The sequence below is a fragment of the Apis cerana genome, linkage group LG3, assembly GCF_029169275.1.
Source record: "Apis cerana isolate GH-2021 linkage group LG3, AcerK_1.0, whole genome shotgun sequence".
Classification (NCBI taxonomy): Eukaryota; Metazoa; Arthropoda; class Insecta; order Hymenoptera; family Apidae; genus Apis; species Apis cerana.
In genome coordinates this window covers 5,773,003-5,793,255 of record NC_083854.1, presented here as the reverse complement: position 1 = coordinate 5,793,255, position 20,253 = coordinate 5,773,003, and the positions used below count along the sequence as shown (strand labels likewise).

Genomic DNA, 20,253 nt, shown 5'->3' with positions numbered 1-20,253 from the left:
CTTACCTTCGTGCGATTCAGCGGATTGGAGAAGTCCCAGCCCGGGGCGACGAACAGGTAACCGCATTTTGAAATCTTTCTTGTTGCCTGCAACACGATAAGAAATGATTGGCGGTTAGTTCTCGATCCTTGATTAATCGTAGATGTACAGACGTTGCTGAAACGTGACTTTTTTTTCTCAAAAATCGGTTGAACATATTAGACACGAGTACATCGAGCGACGTATTTTATATCGAGAGATCGGAACGAATCCGAAAGGAGTCACGTTTCGTCACGTTGCATCCAACTTCCGACGTCGTTATTATTATTTCTATCGGGTACAAAGACTTTCTACCCAGTTTCTCGTCGCCTGGAATCGTAGGCGGACACGTAGGAGAAATATATATATGCTATACACCGAGAAATACGATTATCCGTAATATCAGATCGAGCGAGCGAGCGTTAAAATAAAATAAGAGAAGAGAGAAGGTAATAAGAATCCTATTCACTTTGTTCCTTTCATATATATATATATATCTGTCCTCGTCAATTTATCCGTCTTTCCTTCGCCTCGATATCCACGCTTCGAGCGGAAGAGAAGAGAGGAATAAAAAAAAAGAAAACGAGACGGGAGATAATTATAATTAAAAAAGTTTCGTATCGACGTCCCAGGGAAAATATAAACGGAATACCAACCACGAAAACCAATCTCCCGTCGCGTTCACGGAACGGTGGACCCTCTCCAAGAGAGCTAATCAAACTTTCCAACAACGCCGCTGCACGCCAGATCCTCTTCAAACTCTATTATTATGTTTAGAGGAAGATTTAGGGGCTACCGGGAAGGGGAGAAGCGAGAAAGAAAGAGGGAGAAGGGTTCTCGCGTGGAAAAGAGAAAGGGAAACAGAAGCGGCGGCCATTCAGGTGGAAAGGAGAGTCACGTGAGCAGGTACAATATCTCCGAGGAATCTTAAATCGGTCATTCATCAAGAGCATATTTATAAACCGCGTACGTTCCGTCGAATGTTTGCAAGAAATCCAAGGTAAATCGAAGAAATCGCTCGAGGCTTGTTCGAGGACGAAGATTGAGGGATAGGATGTCGGAAGAAGGAATAGATAAAGGTGCAACGATTGAAAATTTTCGATCGTTGGAAAGTGGAATTTTAAGCATGTTATTTCAGAGTTTTAACTCTGAAGAGTCGAGATTCTCTCGAAGAGAATTGGAAAATCTTTCGATCGTTGCGATTAGAAATTGCACGTGATATTAGTGGAAGGTTTTTAAAATTGGCAGAGAATTCGCTTATCGGATGAGGCGGTGAGGAGGAATCAAGACGATAGATGAAAGTCGTTGCGGTCGGGGATACGATATTGTGAATGGGTATCGAGACGAGGTTTAGAGTTAAATGAAAACCCTCTTATTGGCGAAGATACGATATTATAAAACGGAAACGATGGATGAAAGTATAGTAATTAGGAATTTCTCGTTATATAATTACGATATCGTAAATCGAATTCTGGAAAATATATTAATGTTCTTATCGAGGGATATAAAATTTAAAAAAAAAAAAATTAATAACACCGCGGTGATTAGAAGTTAACTCTTGCTTTACGGATCGAAGAGTTTTCAGAGTTTTTATCCACTTGGAGAAAACGTAAAATCAGAGCGTAAACGAGTACGAATTTTTCGACTTTGCGATTACGATCTTATTAAATGACCGTTGTAGAATGTTTTTCGATTAATTTGAAAACCCCTTTATCCACGAGATTGAATTCCTCTGGAGAGGAGAAAGGAAAAGAGAGGAAGAAAAATCCAAAAACTTTCCTATTCCATCTCATCTCGATTAACTATCATTTCCATCCGATATCAACGTTCTGCTGCTGAAATATATAAACTTGGGCCGAAAAAAGTAGCGAATGCGCCTACTTTCCCGTTCCAATATTAATCATCAATATGGCTCATCGTGATAAATATAACGATACGTCAAATAAATCAAGGCAAACACCTGTGAGATGAAAGCAAACGTTCGAGGAAAAAATTATTTTTTAAGCTATGTGTCAGGTCAGAAGTGGTGACCACGTTTCTTCAACGGTTTCCCGATGGAAGGAACGCGCCTTCGACAGATCGTTCTCCTTGGAAATATGTTAATCAACCTCTTTCACGACCCATTATTCCACGGAAATCGCTTCCGTCGATGGACGGAAGCCGTGGATTTAAATCGATATTTTGAAATACGCATCGAGTTCAAATTCTCCCTCTCGAAAAGAAAGAATTGGCAAAAAATTTTCGAGATTTTCTCTAAAATACATTCGAGAGAATTTATATATCTTGTGATTCTACAATAATTTAATATATCTTTGAAAAAAAGACGAAACCAGGTATCTCGAAACGCGTGGATAATACGCACGCGTCACTTTCGCTTCGTTACGAAAGTTGACTGCTCTGAACGAGAAGGGAAACGAGAGAGACTAACTAACTAACTAACTGCGTTCGAGCAGTTTTTCCTCTCGCCACGAAACTGGGCTGGAATTGGACATGGGATCGATGCTGTCGTCTGACGACTCGACAGCTGAAGAAATTTCACCTGGAACGACGACCCACATTTCCCCCTGTGATTAATTAAACGCGAACGTGCCCTCCAATCGAGAACGTATTTTGGATGCTTGGAACAAAGCGTGGCTCGTTTATAATACGCGGTTTTAAAACGATTTGATGAACGTGAGATTTAAGAAACGCGTGGGGAATACTACGTGAGAATACGCGAGTTATGAAACGAGAGAAGAAAAGAAATCGTTATTACACGTTAATTAATCCTTGTGTAAATAATATACACTTGAATATTTAAGGTGAAACTCAAAATTTTATAAGTTTTCGAAGATTACGGGAAAGATCTCGGAATTATTGGAAACATCGACGTTCGACGTTTTGCAATAATTAACCGTGATTGCAACGGATCATGGTCGAAAGTATGACTGTTGAAATGGAGGTTTCGAAACGTAGCAGATCCGTCTAAAAAAAACCGTCTACGTTTCCACGTCTATGTTGTTCCGCGCATAGGATGTTGACGCAATCGGATTTACCTATGGAAAAACAATGGACGAACGAGTAGAAATTTCAAAAACAACTAACGTCCATTCCTGTTCAATACATACAATCAAACATTAATTGAAAAGAAATGAATTCTCTGCTTCGGAATTATCGAAGAGGTTACGATCGTTGAAACTAAATCGTGCATTATCGAAATTCGAAATAATCATCAAATTAAATCCCTGTAAAAATTCAAAAAAAGCGCGTTAAAAGAAACTTTAGCGCTTTCGCGTGGAGGGGAAGAAAAGAAAAAGAGAGGCGAGCAAAGAAGATACGTCTTCGTTCCCTACGCGTCATTTTCCAGCGCGTGTGCAATCACGAAACGAGGCGATCATCCGGGCTGCAAGAACGAACGAGAATCCGCTCTGCTTTATGGAGAGGAGCTCTCGGCCTCTCCGTCTCCGTCCACGTCCCACGTGAACGCGCTCTTTCTCCCGAGAAAATTATGGCGCATCCCTTGTACGGCGGTAAACAAAAGATCACGGCCACCGACAAAAAAGGGTGCGCCTAAACGTGCGCGTGGAATTCCAGCGTGAAGGGGCGCTTGAACGGGAACCTTGTCCGCGATAAACTAATTTACGCCCCTCGGATTCCGCGCCCAATTACGGCGGGGGGAAGGAAGACGAGCGAAACGTGCGCGTTGCGTTTTCTATTCCAACATGCGGGGAAATATCTTTCTTCTTTCCTTTTTGAGGAAAAAAGAGATACGAGGAATGTATTACATGCAACGAATAAACAACGGATACACGTTGATTCTTATGTATGCTATGAGAGAGGAAAAAAGTTTAACGCGGTGAACGTGAAAGAAAACAATGATAAAGGCTGCATTTTCTAGCAAGACACAATGCTTGCGTATCCATTCAACTGTACGATCTATCGCGTGTCTTGTGAAACGACATGAAATATATATATATATATATTTAAGAATGGTATCCGGACCAAAACTCCGTGGAGAATGCGGGGTATTATCGTTTGAAGGGTCCGTATATCGAGGATAAAATATATGGATACGCGATCCAAGAAATACTAATCCTGAAAATCGTGTTTCGATTTTAATTTAATTAATTCACAACGAAATGTGAAATATCCAAGGAAGAGACTTTGTTGAAGAAATACGCAACGATAGCAATTGGAGCTATCGCTTCACCTTAATTCCTAACGATATTCAACAGATTCTATCGAAAGAGATCGAACCTATCTTAACAAATTAGCACACCTAACGTCATGTTTAATTCCCTGCGTGTACACCAACCGGAGAACCCGTTTAACCAATTACGTTACCAAGGATTTCGCCTTAAACACCGATCCAAGGTTGTACACGTTGAATTATTCGATTACGTTGCACGTCGGTCGCGGGGAAATGAGACCGTTTCGATCGACGATCGGCGATCATTTTCGACGTTACGTTACGTTACGTAAAAAGAAAAAAAAAAAAAAAGAAAGAAACGTGCAAGAATACAATGAAACGTGATGGGAACGAGATTCGAATCGGCTTATCGGGAAACGATTAAAATCGCGAACGATTCGATCGAGAAACGAGCCGATAAAATCGGCCTAATTCGTACGTAACGTTTATCGAAAAGTTAATTTTAGAAGAAATCCGTGCCTCCCTCCTACCACTCGATTCGCAAGTTTCGAATCGATCGAATCCACCACGCTCTGTTTAACCGCTTTCCGTCCGGCCATCCGTTGATTTCCGCTGTCGCCCGTCGCACGTTCACAATCCACTTCCGGCCGACCCTCTCCTCCCCCCGATATCTCGACGGACAAAAGCGCGATGGAAAAGTACAGAGCGCAAGGCGAATCGTTGCTCATTTTGTTCGGATAATATCGTGAAATCGAGATTGGATTTGGAGTTGTTCGTGGAATGGAAATTGAAAACGAGCGAACGAGAGGGAGAGAGAGAGAGAGAGAAAAGAGTTGCCTTAAATGATATTGTTATATATCATTTATAAATTATTATTCGAATATTGGAGAGTGAACGAATCGAAATTGAAAAGTTGAAATTAAAAAATTATATTTTTTTTTCCACGGTATTAAATACAGGCAAGGTAAGAATCGTAAAATCTAAATTCCGATTATTCCGTTACCAACGTAAAGTTTTTAGTAATTCAATGCTAGAGAGTTCGTGAGATTAGAATATTAAGTTTCTATTCGCAATAAAATTGGCTATAAATCAAGCTGCTAAATGTAATACGTGATTCGAGTTTCGACTTTACGATCCACGCGACAAAAACATGTTACAGGAAATGCTAGCTAGTAGATCCGTGAATTGAAAAGTATCTAATTAAATATTCCAAGGTGCACAGGATATCCCTATGTAATAAAGTCGTAATAATCGAAAAAAAGGACCATTATATTGATCGTTTCATAAATCTAAAGAGATAAAAGGGGAAAAATTTTTCCAAGAATCTATCTGGAGATGAATAAATATCGAAAGTAAACGAAAATAGATCGAAGGCGAGAGATATCCCGATATAAAAATTTACTTTTATTGTCCGTTCCAGTTATAAAACGCTATCTCTTGAAATTGATCGCCAATTATAATATATCCCGTACAATGTGACTACCGAACAACCGAAACAAAAAACAAAAAGAGAAAAAGAAGAAGAAGAAAAATGATCGGCGAATATTTATTTACCGATATTCATTCGCCATTCAAATCCAGTCCACTCATCCTCGGATCTCACGGGGTGGGATCTGCAGACCGATATTAATTAATATCGCAATCTCGATCGATGCCTCGATAAATCATCCCGAGCGACAGACTCGGCTGAAAACCTTTCCACGATCCAACACCGCCACCGATCCACTGATCCAACGATCGGCCGAAACAGCTGGCGACCCGCTGGGATTGCACAATCGAGGGACGCTGTTCGTCCAATTGGCAATAATTGGACGACAGGTTGATCGCTCGGGGAGAAAAAGAGAACGTCTCTCTCTCTCTCTCTCTGCTTCCTTCGTCGTCCTTGACACGGTTCGACCGAGTCCTTGCCAGTCCTTAAGCTCTAAACGCGACCCAGATGCGGGCCCACTCGAGAGGCCGGCCGCTTAATCTCTCTAATAAGGTCGATCACGGGTGGTAAGGTGTAGGTGCGCGTATTCCGCCTCTGCTAACGCCTAAAAGGCGTCGTATGAGCGAGGCATAACGAGCCGAGCCGAGGCTTTATGAAGGCAATTAAAGATCTGCCTCGCTTGCCGCTTCGTTAGCCAATCGGACCGTGTCGTGGGCGACGCACGGCCAATAAAAAGATCCCGTTGAAACGGTTGATGTGCTCCTTCTCTCTAAGTACGAATATATATGTGTGTGCATGTAACTAAGTAAGTAAGTAAGTAAGCAAGCAAGTACATTATCGATTATAGGAGAGGAGAGGTTATTCGCGAATTTGATCAAAATGTAGAATTTAATTGGGAATTAATTATTACAAAATGGTCACGTACGCGTTATCTTCTCCTTCGAATTAATAGGCCATAAATTTAATTACCCGTTAAGGAGTTTACTAATGGAATATTTTACAATTATACGCGTATGCGCGTGCGTGTGTGTATACGTGATTCGGTTGTGCGGCTCGATTGTGAGTTTTAGAGATGGAGATAATTTTTTTGAATTTGTTTATACAGGATTTCATTCCAACGTTTTGGAATTATTGAAATAACGGGTTTTTTTAACGAGCTTTTAAAATTTCTTTTTCCGTTTAAACGATTAATTTAGAGTTTTATCAAGCCGGAAATTCAATCGCGTCCTAACTATTTATTATTCGGTATGTTCGAGCATAGCATTTTAATTATTACACTTTGTATCGAGCACGCACGGACTTGTGAATCGGTATCGAAAATTGAAAAGTCGGGGAGCGAGTTTTTCTTTTTTCCTTTTTTTTTTTTTTTCAACCAATAACAAATTTCATTCGTTAAATTACGAATCAAAGACAAAAGTGTCCGGCCATGGTTTTTATAACCGGTATCCATTGTCGAAGTTATAGGAAACAATGGAAGATATATGCCCATTTAGATAATAGGAGGGATCTCTCATTAGAAGTCTCGTTCGAAGAAAAAGAGAAACGTCGAATCGTTAACGTGTTTTATCATCGCGAATTCATTTCTTCCGCGCGGTAATCGAGTGTAAATGCAATTCGCCCATAATGGAACTCAACCGTTTAAGAGCCCATGAAATCGTCCGCGAGAAAACCAATTTACATCATCGAGTTTCTCTCTCTCTCTCTCTTTCTCTCTTTCTGTGATATTGCCTGTTAACAATGCCAAAATTGTTAATCGAAACGAATCGAGTACCCTAATGTATGCCGATCGAACGAGTGAAAAAAAAAAAAAAAAAAATTACCCACGAACGAGATCGAGAAAGGAACGCGATCCTTTTTTACTCCATTTTCCCTCGATCGTAAAACACGAGCAGTGCCGTGACGATAAAAAAAAAACCACGATTAATAAAACACAATTCCCTTTGATTGATATCTCCGATCCGTTCCACTCGAGCGCTACACGCGTAATGAGAATCGTTCCAACGAGACAATAACAAATTTCTCGCTTCGCCCGAATCGACAATAATATTATGAATCGCCGATAAATTTACGGTACGCGTAACGACTTCTATATATATAAACAAACTCGAACGATTTCGAATAACGTTTCGAAATAAATTATATACAAACTTTGGATTAATCGAGATGGAGACGTTCCGACGAACGAGAAAAAGAGGAATAATATCTCGAATCGATAATGCACAATCCCCTTCCCCCTCCCTCCCTCGCCTAAACGAAAAAAACAGCGAGTCTTTTAATTTCTTTTTCTCGAGTCTTTTAATTCTTTCGTCGATCGATTTCTCGTCGATCTACGATAATATCTTGCCGCGGTGGGGGGAGAGAGAGAGAGAGAGAGGAGTTGGTCGAGGTGGGCACCGGATGTGGGATATGCAGACGACGAGACGCGTGGGATTCCTCGTGCGATGCACGCGAACGGGTTCTCTCGGCCGACGCGACGCGACGCGACGCGAGGCGAGGCTACGAGAGGAGAGAGGCGAGCTCTTCTGGTTCGCCTCGAGTACGTGGACGGTGATGGTCGGACAAATCGTCGATCGAATAGCGCAAACACGCGTTGGAGGGAGAAGCCGTGTAAACGAAGTCGGAAAGGAGTAGAAATCGTAGCGGTATAAATGCGAGTGCGAGTACCGCAAGAGCAGAGCAGATTTTTCGACGGGAGAAAAATTCGCGTTTCTTCCTCGAGTCGAAAATATCGAGCTGCGTTAATTTTCAATCGAGAAGAGGAATTAGAGAATTTTTCGGTGGTGAAACGAGTAGGAACGAACGGGAATTCAGAAGAGCAATCTCGAATCGAAGACATTGCTCGCCCCCTCCTCTCTATCCAGCTGCATTGTTATCCGGGAACGTTTGACACGCCGACTGATTTGCAGTCTCAGTGGCTTTCTACTCAATTAACTTCACAACCGCGTAACAACCGTGGAAAACCTCAAGAAACTGCCGTTGCTCTATGAATTCAGCCACGAGGCCATCTCTTTCGCGACTCTCCGCAGAGCCCGTCTCGGTTTCACGGGCCACATTTACGATGCTCTCAACCTTTTACGATCGAGAAAATCGCGTCAATGGCCATTTTAATTCTATCAATTGGGGGGGAGGGGAAAAAAACAACAATTAACGCCCAAGTATGGAAAGTAACACCGATTATATAAATGAACAAGGAAAGTGTTATATGACGTACAGAATTGAAAATTTCCTTGTGTAAATTAAATTACAAATATGACGAAACTTGTTGTTTAAGTTTCTTGTTAAATAATCGCGAATCTTTATTTCAATTATTTAAACAAAAAGTATATTTCTATCGCTATATGTTTGTAACTATCATTATTATTAATTTTTCGTTCCTTACCGATTAGAAGGAAAAGTATAAATTTCCAGCGATTCCTGTAAAAAGGCGGCTTGTCGAACGTTCGCCTCGAATCGCACATGAAAAGCGAACTTGCACATTCGCTTGTAACGTATATAATCTAGTCGTAATTTTTCTTGGTTGAAACAAAAACGAGTTTCACCCAGTTTTCCTCGTAGTTAAAATTTTCGTTCTCAGAAACGACGAGAGAATTCTCTCCTCTCTTTCCCACGAGAGGTTCACCGCCGTTTGTTGCTCCGTTTCCACGCCAGCCGCAATTAACGAAGCGTTCGTAACGCGAATCCTACAATTAAGTGGTCGTTAAACCTCCGCCCAGGAAAAACGAACTTGCCCCGTCTTCGCTAAGCAGAGCCGAGAAAAGTGGAGGGGAAAAGAAAAGGAGGGGAAGGGAAAGGAGGCGGGACAAGTTTTCACGGGCAGAGACAAATCGAAGCGAATACCGAGACGATTCCTAAGTTAATAATTCCTGTCGAGAGAGATTTCGAGATCCCGTCTAATATGTGCGTTTACGTGCGTGTATGCGTGTCTGTCTCGTTTTTAAACAACGATTACGCGGAACGTAATGAATTCGAAGAAGGCCCGGGAAAGTGAAAGCGGGGCTAATCGATTCTTAAACATCGCCGATCTGCTGTAAAATTTATACGAGAAGATTTCCAATCAACTCTAAGATCAACTTAAGATTCTTTTCCTGATCCTTTTCGATATTTTTCTTTTAGAATTTATTCGATATCGCTGCATTGATGACCATCCAATTCCATTCCATTGACTAATCTCACCATCGTCTCTCCCCCATCCCTAGAATATCCCTTCTTCGTCCCGCGGCGAACGGCAATATCCCGAGCACGATACGCGGGTTTTTTGCGGCTGGCGAAGTCAAGTCAATCTCGGCAAAAGCCCGGGCAAAAAAGCAAATGAACGTGCGCTCGATCGAATGGTCCCCCATCGGCGAACCGCTCGTTATTCCACTCTCTCGTGTGTCCTCTCTATGAAACTGGAGGAAATGTGGAGGGCGAATCCAGGAAGAAAGAGAGAAAGAGACGAGAGGTGGACGAGCGTGGAATCGTAACGTATCATTATCATCGTAAAGCATTCGTACGATTTACCATCATCGATCATGGCAGGGACGGCAAGAAATCGAAAGAGCGGAGAGAGACCGGTAGACGCGATGGCACCATCGAGAGAGAGAGAGAGAGAGAGAGAAAATCGTTACGTTACGCAAGATTAACCCACCTTCCCTCCTTGCCTCTCTGAGCCTCCTCCGCCATCGCAGGCGTGTTACGTCGATTACCGGCTCGCATGTTTTGCAACAACAATACAGCTGTGCATACAAATGCACATACAAATAACCAGGCTGGTTAGCAGGGCTTGGAAAGAATTGGCCAAGAGAAGCGTCGAAGACGTGGGATCGAGCGTGTGTATCCGTACGAGGAGGTAACCGGTAGTGATGGGATCAAGTTCAATTCGAGCGAAATTCGGAAAGTCGAGCAGAAACGTTTCGTCGATTGGCGTTATCTTTCGACGGTATTGCGTCGCAATTGGTAAGCGTGTGATACAATGATCTGTTCGAGGCGGTCCTTTCGAAAATTAAAAGAATAGGAAAGCTATCGAGGTTAATTCTTTGGATAAGAAAGCTAAATATAGAAATGGTAAAAGAAAAAAATGCCCACTTCTATTCTCTGGAAAAACTTTCGACGAGGCACTCGCTTTGCTCCGTCACTAGTAACCAAACGCGGGGTGGAGAGGGAGAAACGAGTGCACGTGTATACGGAATAATTACCGGAGAGACTCGACCATTGTTACCACGCAAATCGCTAACGAGCCACCGCTGTAAGAGGCGAGAACACGCATCTCTCGTTCGCGCGATAAAAATAACGCGCGAGGGATCGACGAGGTGGAGGTAGGGGGTGGAGAAAGAAGAGGAATAAGAAGAAGGAGAAGAAGAAGAAGGAGAAAAAAGAAGAAGAAGCGACCGTCGTCGATCGAGAATGGGCGGCCCACTGTGTGTGCCGACTGTGTGCGTCGACGTTAAGGCTCATTATGTAAAACGGCGTAGCTGTGTCGGTTATTGACATTTCACGGATATTACGGATCCCTGTGCCGCGTGGCGAACGTTACACCATTCACCATTCAACATTCCATCCGACTTGTTTCTCGATTTTCGTGCACCCGTGCACCTCGAACAGGTGTTAGAGCCCGATTCGAGGTTTAAACCGCGATGGTTAGCTTCATTCAGGAATTCTCCAGATCCAACTTCGCTTCATCCGAGACGAATATGGAGAATTAGACGAGCCCAGGAGATCTGTAAATAATCTCTCCCTGCAAATTAACGTCCCCTTCCCGACCTGGCCCCCACGAGAGTGGAATTTCGGAACGATCCACTTCGATCTTGGATCGAAATCGTCTATCACGAGAATCGAAAGAAACAATACGGTCGAGCACGTGCAAGGTGTAAATTTTTTCTATCGTCGGATTTTTGATGTCAGAAAAATGGCATCATCGAGAAAAACAAAGTGGATCGATCGAGGAGGAAAATCGTGTCAAGCTCGTTAAAAAGATCGATGCAGAATTCTAATGTAAGCGGGGCGGATCGATTCCTTGACCTGGTCCAAAGCAACGCCGACTGACCAACTTGGAACGGATGGCGACCCGCCGTGAGAAAGAGAGGGGTTAAGGTGAACAACAGGCCTGGAAAACGTGGGTGGGTGTAGCAAACGTAGGTGGACGTAAGGTAGACCGATGTCGTGATGCGCACTTGTCGAGAATGACTGGTCGAGCCTCCCGCTCGTGGTTGCCCCGGGCAAAATCGCAATGCAGGTACAATGCGCAACTAAGTAGTTTTGGCTTCGATCTCTTTCTCGGGTCAACCCTTCCTTCTTTCTTTCCTTCTCCATTTTCTCTTTTCATTCGCATTCCCTCTTGCTTGCACGCGAGATTTCTCCAATTCGAGAAAAATCTCGATTTGTCGTAATCGACACTTTTTCTCCGACAAGATTGCGTCGAATATTATCGATAATTCCGGATCTTACTCGCCAAAAATACTCGAAGAGAAGGATAAAATTGAGGAGAGATCGGAAGGTCGTTCGAATAGATGCAAAAGAACACCTTGTTTCTTGCTTTCATCCGACGAGCCTCGAATACCAATATAGTTCCCGTGGCGGCCGAATCGGGTGAAAACAAATCCTCGTTCGAACGCCGATCGATGGCAAGCTTTCCTTGACTCTCGGCCAACACCGGCCAACTTCGATTTCACGGTCACCCGGTCGTTGGAATTCTAATAAGAATTTAATCGAAACCACCACGGCTCGATTTTCTTTAATTCCAACGCTAATAATTCTCTTCCAATTTTACACATCGTTTCTTTTCTTTTTGAGGAAAACAATTTATAGGATTCTATGAATAATTAATTTGACAATAACTTTATAGCATTAAAGTACGAAATTAAAATACAAAATACGAAAGCTGACTGCTATCATCTAATGGAAAAAGAGAAGAAATAAACCACACCCATAAAAATTAAAAGATTCTCCCGACGAAAGCATACATCCTCGATAAATTACATACGATACACATCCACCATTAACCGAGTTGCGGGATAAAACTCGAGGGATGGAAAGGAAAAATGTCGTCTATTTTTCCCGCGCGCGTTCCTTATTGTATCGCGTATTGTAACGAGCCTTAAAATGTCGCGATATAACTTGGATACCAGTACGTTTCATTGTCATTAGCCTAAGGGTCGGCACAAGAGAGAGAAATGGAAATCGATACGGAAACAATCGGTGGCCGATAGCAATGGATAGCCGGGGTTTCCACGGCACGATACGCGTGGAACCACCGATACCGTTACCTCTGTTACATGCCTCTGTTTCACCTTAACTCGACAGTTGAATTCGTTAGCAGGCCGGATTACGAGCAATGTGACGCTGGAATATTCCCTTTTGGAAAGCGCGATACACGCACACGGGTCGGGAGGGGAGGACTCGTTTCCCCTTTACTTGGAGATCGTTAGAGTTGCGATTGCAAAGAAGGAATCGTCGTGTATGATGGCGCCTCCAATATACCGGACGGTTGTTGTTCTTCTGCCATTCTGATCTCGTCCGGGGGCAAAGATTATTCCGAGAAAGTGGCACTTTCACTTGCGTTTAGGTTATGTCGGTTCAAGTCGTTACGAGACTGGCTTTGACGAGGAGCAACAACGGTTTTGAATGATTCGGTGTATATAATAATATTCCAATCCTCAGTCTCTTTCAACTCTTTCACTCGAGGATAAAATTCACTTTATAATCGATTAATTCTAGAGTAAATTGGAACAGTTGGGAACATTGTAGATAGAAATAAAATAGAAATTCGTCGATTAATATATTGGTTCGAGTGATGAAAAGCTGGATCGAAGGTCTCCTCCCCGATCCGTATTTATAGATCGCAACAAAGACGAAGTTCAAGGTGTCTTTTTGGTCCGTTCCTGTCCGATCGCGTTAGCACGATCGCGTCGGACGTAGCGACGTGTTCGAAGCGAGCGACACGCATCGTAAAACATACGAACGCTTTTGTATCGGGCACAATGGAACGTCCCCGTCCCGTTACTTCATATTAATATCGATCCCCGTTCGATGGAGCGCGTCCGGACCCCCGTGCGCTCGGTCACGTTCCCGCCACGTGGGCGTTTTAAACGAGGGGAGCGACGAGGGGACTGCCGAGACAGAAATAGTAATTAGGCAGGTCAAATTAGGTTAACCTTGAAAGGAAACCGCGCCGCGCCGAGATGTGTTCCAACGCCAAAAATGGTGCTCGAAAGTGGCTCCAATTCCCGCCTCTTCGACGCTCGCCAAGCTTCGACGATTTTCCTTCCTTGCGTCTTCTCTCTTCTTTTTTTCTTCTTTTTTTCCCTCCTTTTTTTCGCTAACGAGGTCGATCGTCCTTAACTAACGATGCCTCGCGAGAGTTAAGCCGAATCAGCTTAACTCGTTCGGTCGCTCAACATCGAATCCGTCTCCTTTCTTTTTTTTACTTAAGAAAGTCGATCGATGAGGATCCTCTCGCAAAAATCTAAGTGGAAGAAATTCTCAAGAATTACTTATTAACCTTTGCGCCTCGGCAATTTAGATAAGACTCGATAAGAATCGAAAGATTTCTAAATCGAGCCTTGCTCGGAGTTAACTGATTTACATTTACAAGGAACCGAAGAACTTCACTTACGCGGGCCAACAATGTGTTGGAACGCGAGGATTAACGAACGAGCAAGATCCAAGCGAGAGATTCGATCGCGAATTTCGCCCCGTTCTCGACCTCCCCCACTTTCCAATTTCTTCTACCTAAAAACATTGACACACTTGTTTCCGTCCGAGCGAACTTTGTAGCCGACCCAGTGAACGGGATCGAGGGGAATAGAATCGTTTAAGCTTTGATACCACGGCTAGTTAGCGTCGACCGTTAACCGGTTAACAATGTCGCGACGGGTCGCGACGGTTCGTGGGGGTCAATGAATCGGGTCGAATTCAATTTTCCTCTGTGCTGAGCCATCACCGCTAAAGCGATCCTTCTCGACGTATCGATTTCGTTTCGTCCATTTGCGAGAAGAAGATTCGAAAGCAAAATTAACACACCTACGATAAATGTATTTCTTTTCGTTTTTTAAAGTTTCGAAAACTTAACGTGGACTTCGTATTTTGCACGACGTGTGTATCTCTATTAAAAATTCTCTCCAGCTTTTATTATTTATGAAACGGTGACAACTTGGTATTCCTTGCTTTACATTGATTCCCCATTTTTTCCAATTTTCTTCACTCTCGTGGTTCGAATCTTTTTGCAAAGGAATAATTAATTCAATGGAGAGGATCGAAAGTATCATTTAGATTCTCGCGAGATTGATTTAATTTCCACAATATTGTTCATCCTGGTGACAAACGTAGTTCGAAGAGGAGATTGGATTCAACGGAGAGGATCGAAGGTGTCAAGATATCGAGCGTTCAATTTCTCACGAGGGTTTCTCGAATTTCAATTTCAGTATCGATCGAGTTGGGCAACTCGTTGCCCTCCCATCGAATCTCTCCCGTCCATCTGTCTCGCGTCTCTCTCGATCGGGGCCTTTCACTCGAAAGACGTGGACCTCGAAACGGTCTGCGCACGGATTCCTGTCTAATAGATACGGTATCCAAGTTTCGTCACTGAACCTATACCCGAGATGCCGTGGTTGAACCGCCTCGATGGAGATCAATGGCTCCAGGGAGAGAGAGAGAAAGAGAGGGGGGGAAAAAAGTCAACGGAGCCCCCCCACCGGAGAAGTTGGTTTGTGAGAAACGCTCGACTCTCGAGAGAAAACCGCGATTCCAGGATAATTGACACATTTCAAAGGGTGAAGAAAGAAAATTCTCCATCCTTGAATCGATAACGTCTGATTGGCCCGAAATTTCGAAAGCGATTGGCTGTTTACTTTCGTACGTTAATGAGAAACGGATTTCTAGAAAAAAAAAGGGGGAAAAAAATAATATTTATTCGAATTACAAGCAACGATAATAATAATACCTCTTTGTTGCTATCTTAAACGCGAAATTTATATATTTAAATTTCGAAGCGTGAAGGCCAAATCAAAAATTTCGCTCGAGGCTTATTAATTAAAATTACCAACTGATTGAATATTTCCCGTTAGACGAAACATCGTGTTTGCCTTCGATCTCGCTTCTCGTTTAACACGCAAATTTAAATTGCTCGCAACTCAATAATAAGCCTTAACCGACGACACTTTCATATTTGTTTTGACTTCTAGAATTGAATTCTTTCTTCTCGAACAACACGTTCCACGAGTTTATACATTGAAACTATGCAAACTATGAATTTTACTGGTAAATAGAATATTTCTTACGTATCTCTCTCCCTTCTTTCGTCTTCCTCCCTTCAAGATCAAAGCCGTATAAATAACGAGGCTTCGATCTAATTAAAGGTAATAAACTGTCATTCCAGTATGTCGCACTCCACATAGAAGAATTATTCGCTGGTGCAACAAAGTGTGTGAACGAGAGAAAAAGAAAAAAAAAAAGAAAAGAAAGAAAGAAAGAATCCCTCTAACTGTCGTTCTCCCCCGGCCACGCAAATTACACGAAAATCGCGACGGTAAATTACACACCTTGCCTTCGAAATCCCTTCGTCACGAATCCCTCGGCGAATCGGGCGTATCGAAACGCGACCTCGACAAAGAGGCCCCAGTATCAGGCCTTAATAAGGCCTTGGTGGCCGGGCAGGTGGTTTCGAGGACTGTTTAAAAGCTCGTTATGCGTTAAGAGGTATCACGTAGACGGGTCGTGGGTCGCGACCTCCGAGGTCGAGCCTCTTTTACGAGGAGTACTGTTACTGACACAGTGGCACGCTTAAGCCGACCTCTCGACCGTCTCTCTCTCTCTCTCGTTATTCTCCAAGCTACCTGTACATATATGTACGTATATACTCTCCTATCCTCCACGAAGAGTGCACCACGCCTTTATCGTGGCACGAGATACGAAAGTGGACAACGACTATGCCCGGTAATGACACCTCGCCGAATGGTAATCGCGAAAGGGAGCAGAAGAGGAGGTGGAAAAGAAACCTGCTTTTTTTCTCGCTTTCCGTGCGCCTAGTACTCGGTGTCAATGTACTCTATATAGTGGCAGTGATTGGAGGAGGAAGAGGAGGAGGAGGAGGAGGCGCAAACTGAAACGATGATGATGAAATGGACAGAATCTCGCATTGGGTAATCGTTCTGCAATTGTCGGATTAAACGAGGAGGATGACCCTTCAAACGAGTCGAGCGAACGATTGCGCAAAGGAAAGCTTTCTTAACGCGGAATTAGATTCTCGAAATCCTAGCAGGGAAATCTTATTATCCGCCGTCTTATTAAGCGATTGTCCAATTCCCGAGCTCGATTCGTCTCTCCCTCTTCAATTTTATTTCGAGTTTCATTTCAGTGTAGAAGATATATTCTACACTGATGGATTTTGTTACGAAATATTCTTGTACATCTCCGGTGGATGGATAGGTTTTTCATTTTTCTTTTAGTATAGAAGTATACAAAGTGTCTAAAGACATTCGACTATCTGCGCCTGAGATCTCGATCGCGAGATTCCGAGCCAGACTCGAAATAAAAATTGATAATTGTGCCCGTTCCGCGGGAGGAATTTTAAAGAAGAGGATTTATCGAGAGCCGCGTGGTCTTGGGTTTGATAGCATGCAAACGAGACAACAAAAGAGATCGATAATCAGGCGGCGTGACGAAGAAATAGTAGGCTGCTGCGGGGCTTACCCTTCAATTTTGCTACTGCAGTTTCGCACCATGATTCCGATAATGCATGCGCAACGACGCTCTCGTTATGCGGCGCTGCCCGATAAAAATTAATTTCCGGTAGCTGGGTTATTGTATTTGGCGCTCTTTGAAACGTGACTCGAATGATACCCGCATAACTTTGCCATTCGAGAATATATACGTGGCCGGCGACGATACGCGTTTTAAATTGACTTGTTAGTGTTATACACAGGAGGATAACTGTACTATTAGGCCGTTCCTTCAGTTTACGACGGGATGTATTTATAGATTTCTCGCGATACATCGAGACGAGCGTTGCTCTTCGAAAATGCTTCGAAAATTTTGGACAAGGGATAAGAAAACTTAAGTTTAATCGCGCCCGAAATTCGATGGAAATTTGATTTCCTTCCGTGGAAATTATTAAGTTGTTATTGGAAAAGAAAAGGGAAAGAATGTAACGATATCAAGAATGATTCGTCGAATTAAAGAGGAACGATCGGAATCTTTCTACGTCGTACATATACATATATATTCTAAAATTATTACTTATCATCCAAGGCTCTGAAACAAAAAAGGAAAGAAATACCTACATTTTCTCGGTAAATTTATTTATTCGACGGTAAACATCTCGAAAATTCATTCTCCCTACGCGATAAATACCTACATTGTGCACGGTTGGAAAATCATATTTTTCCTCGAAACAAAAAAAAAAGAAAGACGACGACGACGAAGAAGAAGAAGAAGAAGAAGAAGAAGAAAGGAATACATAATCGCGCAGCGGATGCAATCTTTAATAACCGGCGTTAAGCAACGCTTTCCTGTTTAATTGCATCCAGCTTGGGGGTACCAGCGCACCCTGCCATTTTGCAACATCTTATCCAACGTAATGACGCGCAAAACAACGTTCTCCAGAGGTCAGTGCGGAGGTATTGTAGGTACATGTCCCCCTTCCCTTGTGGAAATAGCTCGTGGAACGAGCTTGCCGCGCATACCTTGGTACCGTTCGCAAACGAGGAACCGATCCTCCTCGTTAAAGGGGGTAAACACGATTCCACGAGCTGTGGAACGCGGTGACGTAAGAACGCAAAGTTTATTGCACCCGCAGTTTTCGCAGCGAGCGACGCCACCGTTGCAATTTGGCGCGACCCAAATGACGAAACTAAGTATAAACGCAGAGACGCCCACGTGGCGGCACGAACGAAGGAAGGTTGACACGTTGGTTTTCCCCGTTCACCACCCCCTGTCACTGTATTCTTGGATCCACCGCGCGCGGGGAGAAAGAAATTGCCTCGATTCCTCAGAAATTCTCAGCCGCCAGCCCGATTATTTTTAAATCCTTTAATCATCATTCCGTCCATCCCGTTGAAACAAATTTTTAAATGGAGCGTGTTATCAATTACAACAATTTTCGAACGACGAAGAAGAACACAAGATGCTTCCAAAAGTGGAATTCACGATTTGTGAAGATCCCTTTCGTTTAACCTGTCATCGTAAATCGAATCATCGCAAGAAATTTTCTTTTTCGGCGCATCCGATCCTCTCCTGTTCTCGACTCCAACGAATTTCTTCGAATTCGCTTTTCCAACGAAAATAAACGAACGAGGAAAACAGGAATTCGTAAATCAATCGGATCCGGCACGATGCGCCTCCCTCCTCGAAAATATCCATCGGTGAGGATCGGTCGTTTCGCGAAGCAAAGGAATCGGGAGGAGAGGAGAATTGGATCTCCTTCCAACGATGTTTCTCCAGCTGTCGGGGATCGCTTTCGAAGACGAAAACCGCGCACGAGCGGAAATTTAATAACATCGAGGCGGTCGACGGCATTAATTAGAGATTTGTCACGTTGAACCGGCCGTCGAGCTGCAAAAATCGAACCGGCTCTACCTCCCCCCCTCGGAGAGAGAGGGAGGGGAGGGGAACACGCACGGGCAAACGCGTGAAATTAGAAACGAAAACGCTGCGTGCCGGCCAAGCACGTGATCCCTTCGCGACCATCACTTTTTATCGGCTTTCGTGACGCGTTAATTGCGTTTAATTGCCTTTCTTCCACGCCTGTTCGGGTTAACGAACTTCCCTCGCGGGCCGCCCCCTCGAGATCTGGTTTTAGGAAACCAGATCGTACAAGTAAAGGTTTCGAATGGGTATTTAGCATCGATACCGAAGCGAATTTGAGATGGTAATTTGCATTCTGGTAAGGAAAAAGAAACAAAAGGAAAAATAACTCTCGAAACTTTTATCCTCCCAATGTACTTATGCATCCTAATTAAATCGATTTTTCGAAGTCGAGATCGTGAGATGTTTTCAAAATCACGAATGTTCAGAAGTTTCAATAGTGATTTTTTTCTTTTTTTTTTTTCATTCCCGTAATATTTTCGACGAAAGTGCTTGGAAATTGGATTTCCTTTATACGCACGTACCAATGATTCTCGATGTGAATAATTGCCAAGATATTTGGGACGCGTGAGTCGTATGTTTGTTCAGAAATTTTTTCTCGGAACGAGAAAGTTACGATGACGTTTCCTCTGTTTACCGCTAGGATCGATTTCAAATTCGCAGCAACTTCTCTGCAGGAGGAACGAACGTTTCCTTGTCTTTTTTTCTTCTTCTTCTTTTTCTTCTTTGTCAAAAATTCACCGTCATCAAATATTACTGATACTACACGCAACGTGAGTCACTTTATACGAAATTATATAACGCGGCTGATTAATGGATCAAATTAGATTAATTTGATTCAGCGATCATCTTTTACGCGTCATGTAAATCCTTGTTTTCTTTCAGAAGGAAGCACGATAACTCTTCCCAAGCATTCCTTCGAGATAAGCAAAAAAAAAAATAAATACCGTTCTTCTGTTTCGTGTGTCTGCATTTCGAAGTAAAGCGCGACACGTATAAAAATTCAGCTCAAAATTAACAAAAAAACGACGAATAATTTTAAAACACCGATAACGAAATCACGACCAAGAACGAGTATTATTCCATCGATTTCAGTATCAATATCGTCTTACGAATAAAC

At 43.0% G+C, this 20,253-nt stretch overlaps 1 protein-coding gene across 7 annotated transcripts in view; it reads right to left on the bottom strand.

Annotated features, from left to right (window-relative positions):
- Positions 1 to 20,253, bottom strand: part of LOC107997278 (protein outspread) — a 181,543-nt gene that overhangs the window by 129,401 nt on the left and 31,889 nt on the right. For all 7 annotated transcript variants that reach the window (XM_017055755.3, XM_062072483.1, XM_017055752.3 and 4 more), the window contains exon 2: positions 6 to 86. In XM_017055755.3, the coding sequence (XP_016911244.2) occupies positions 6 to 86 (81 nt within the window). The remainder of the gene's footprint in view (positions 1 to 5; positions 87 to 20,253) is intronic.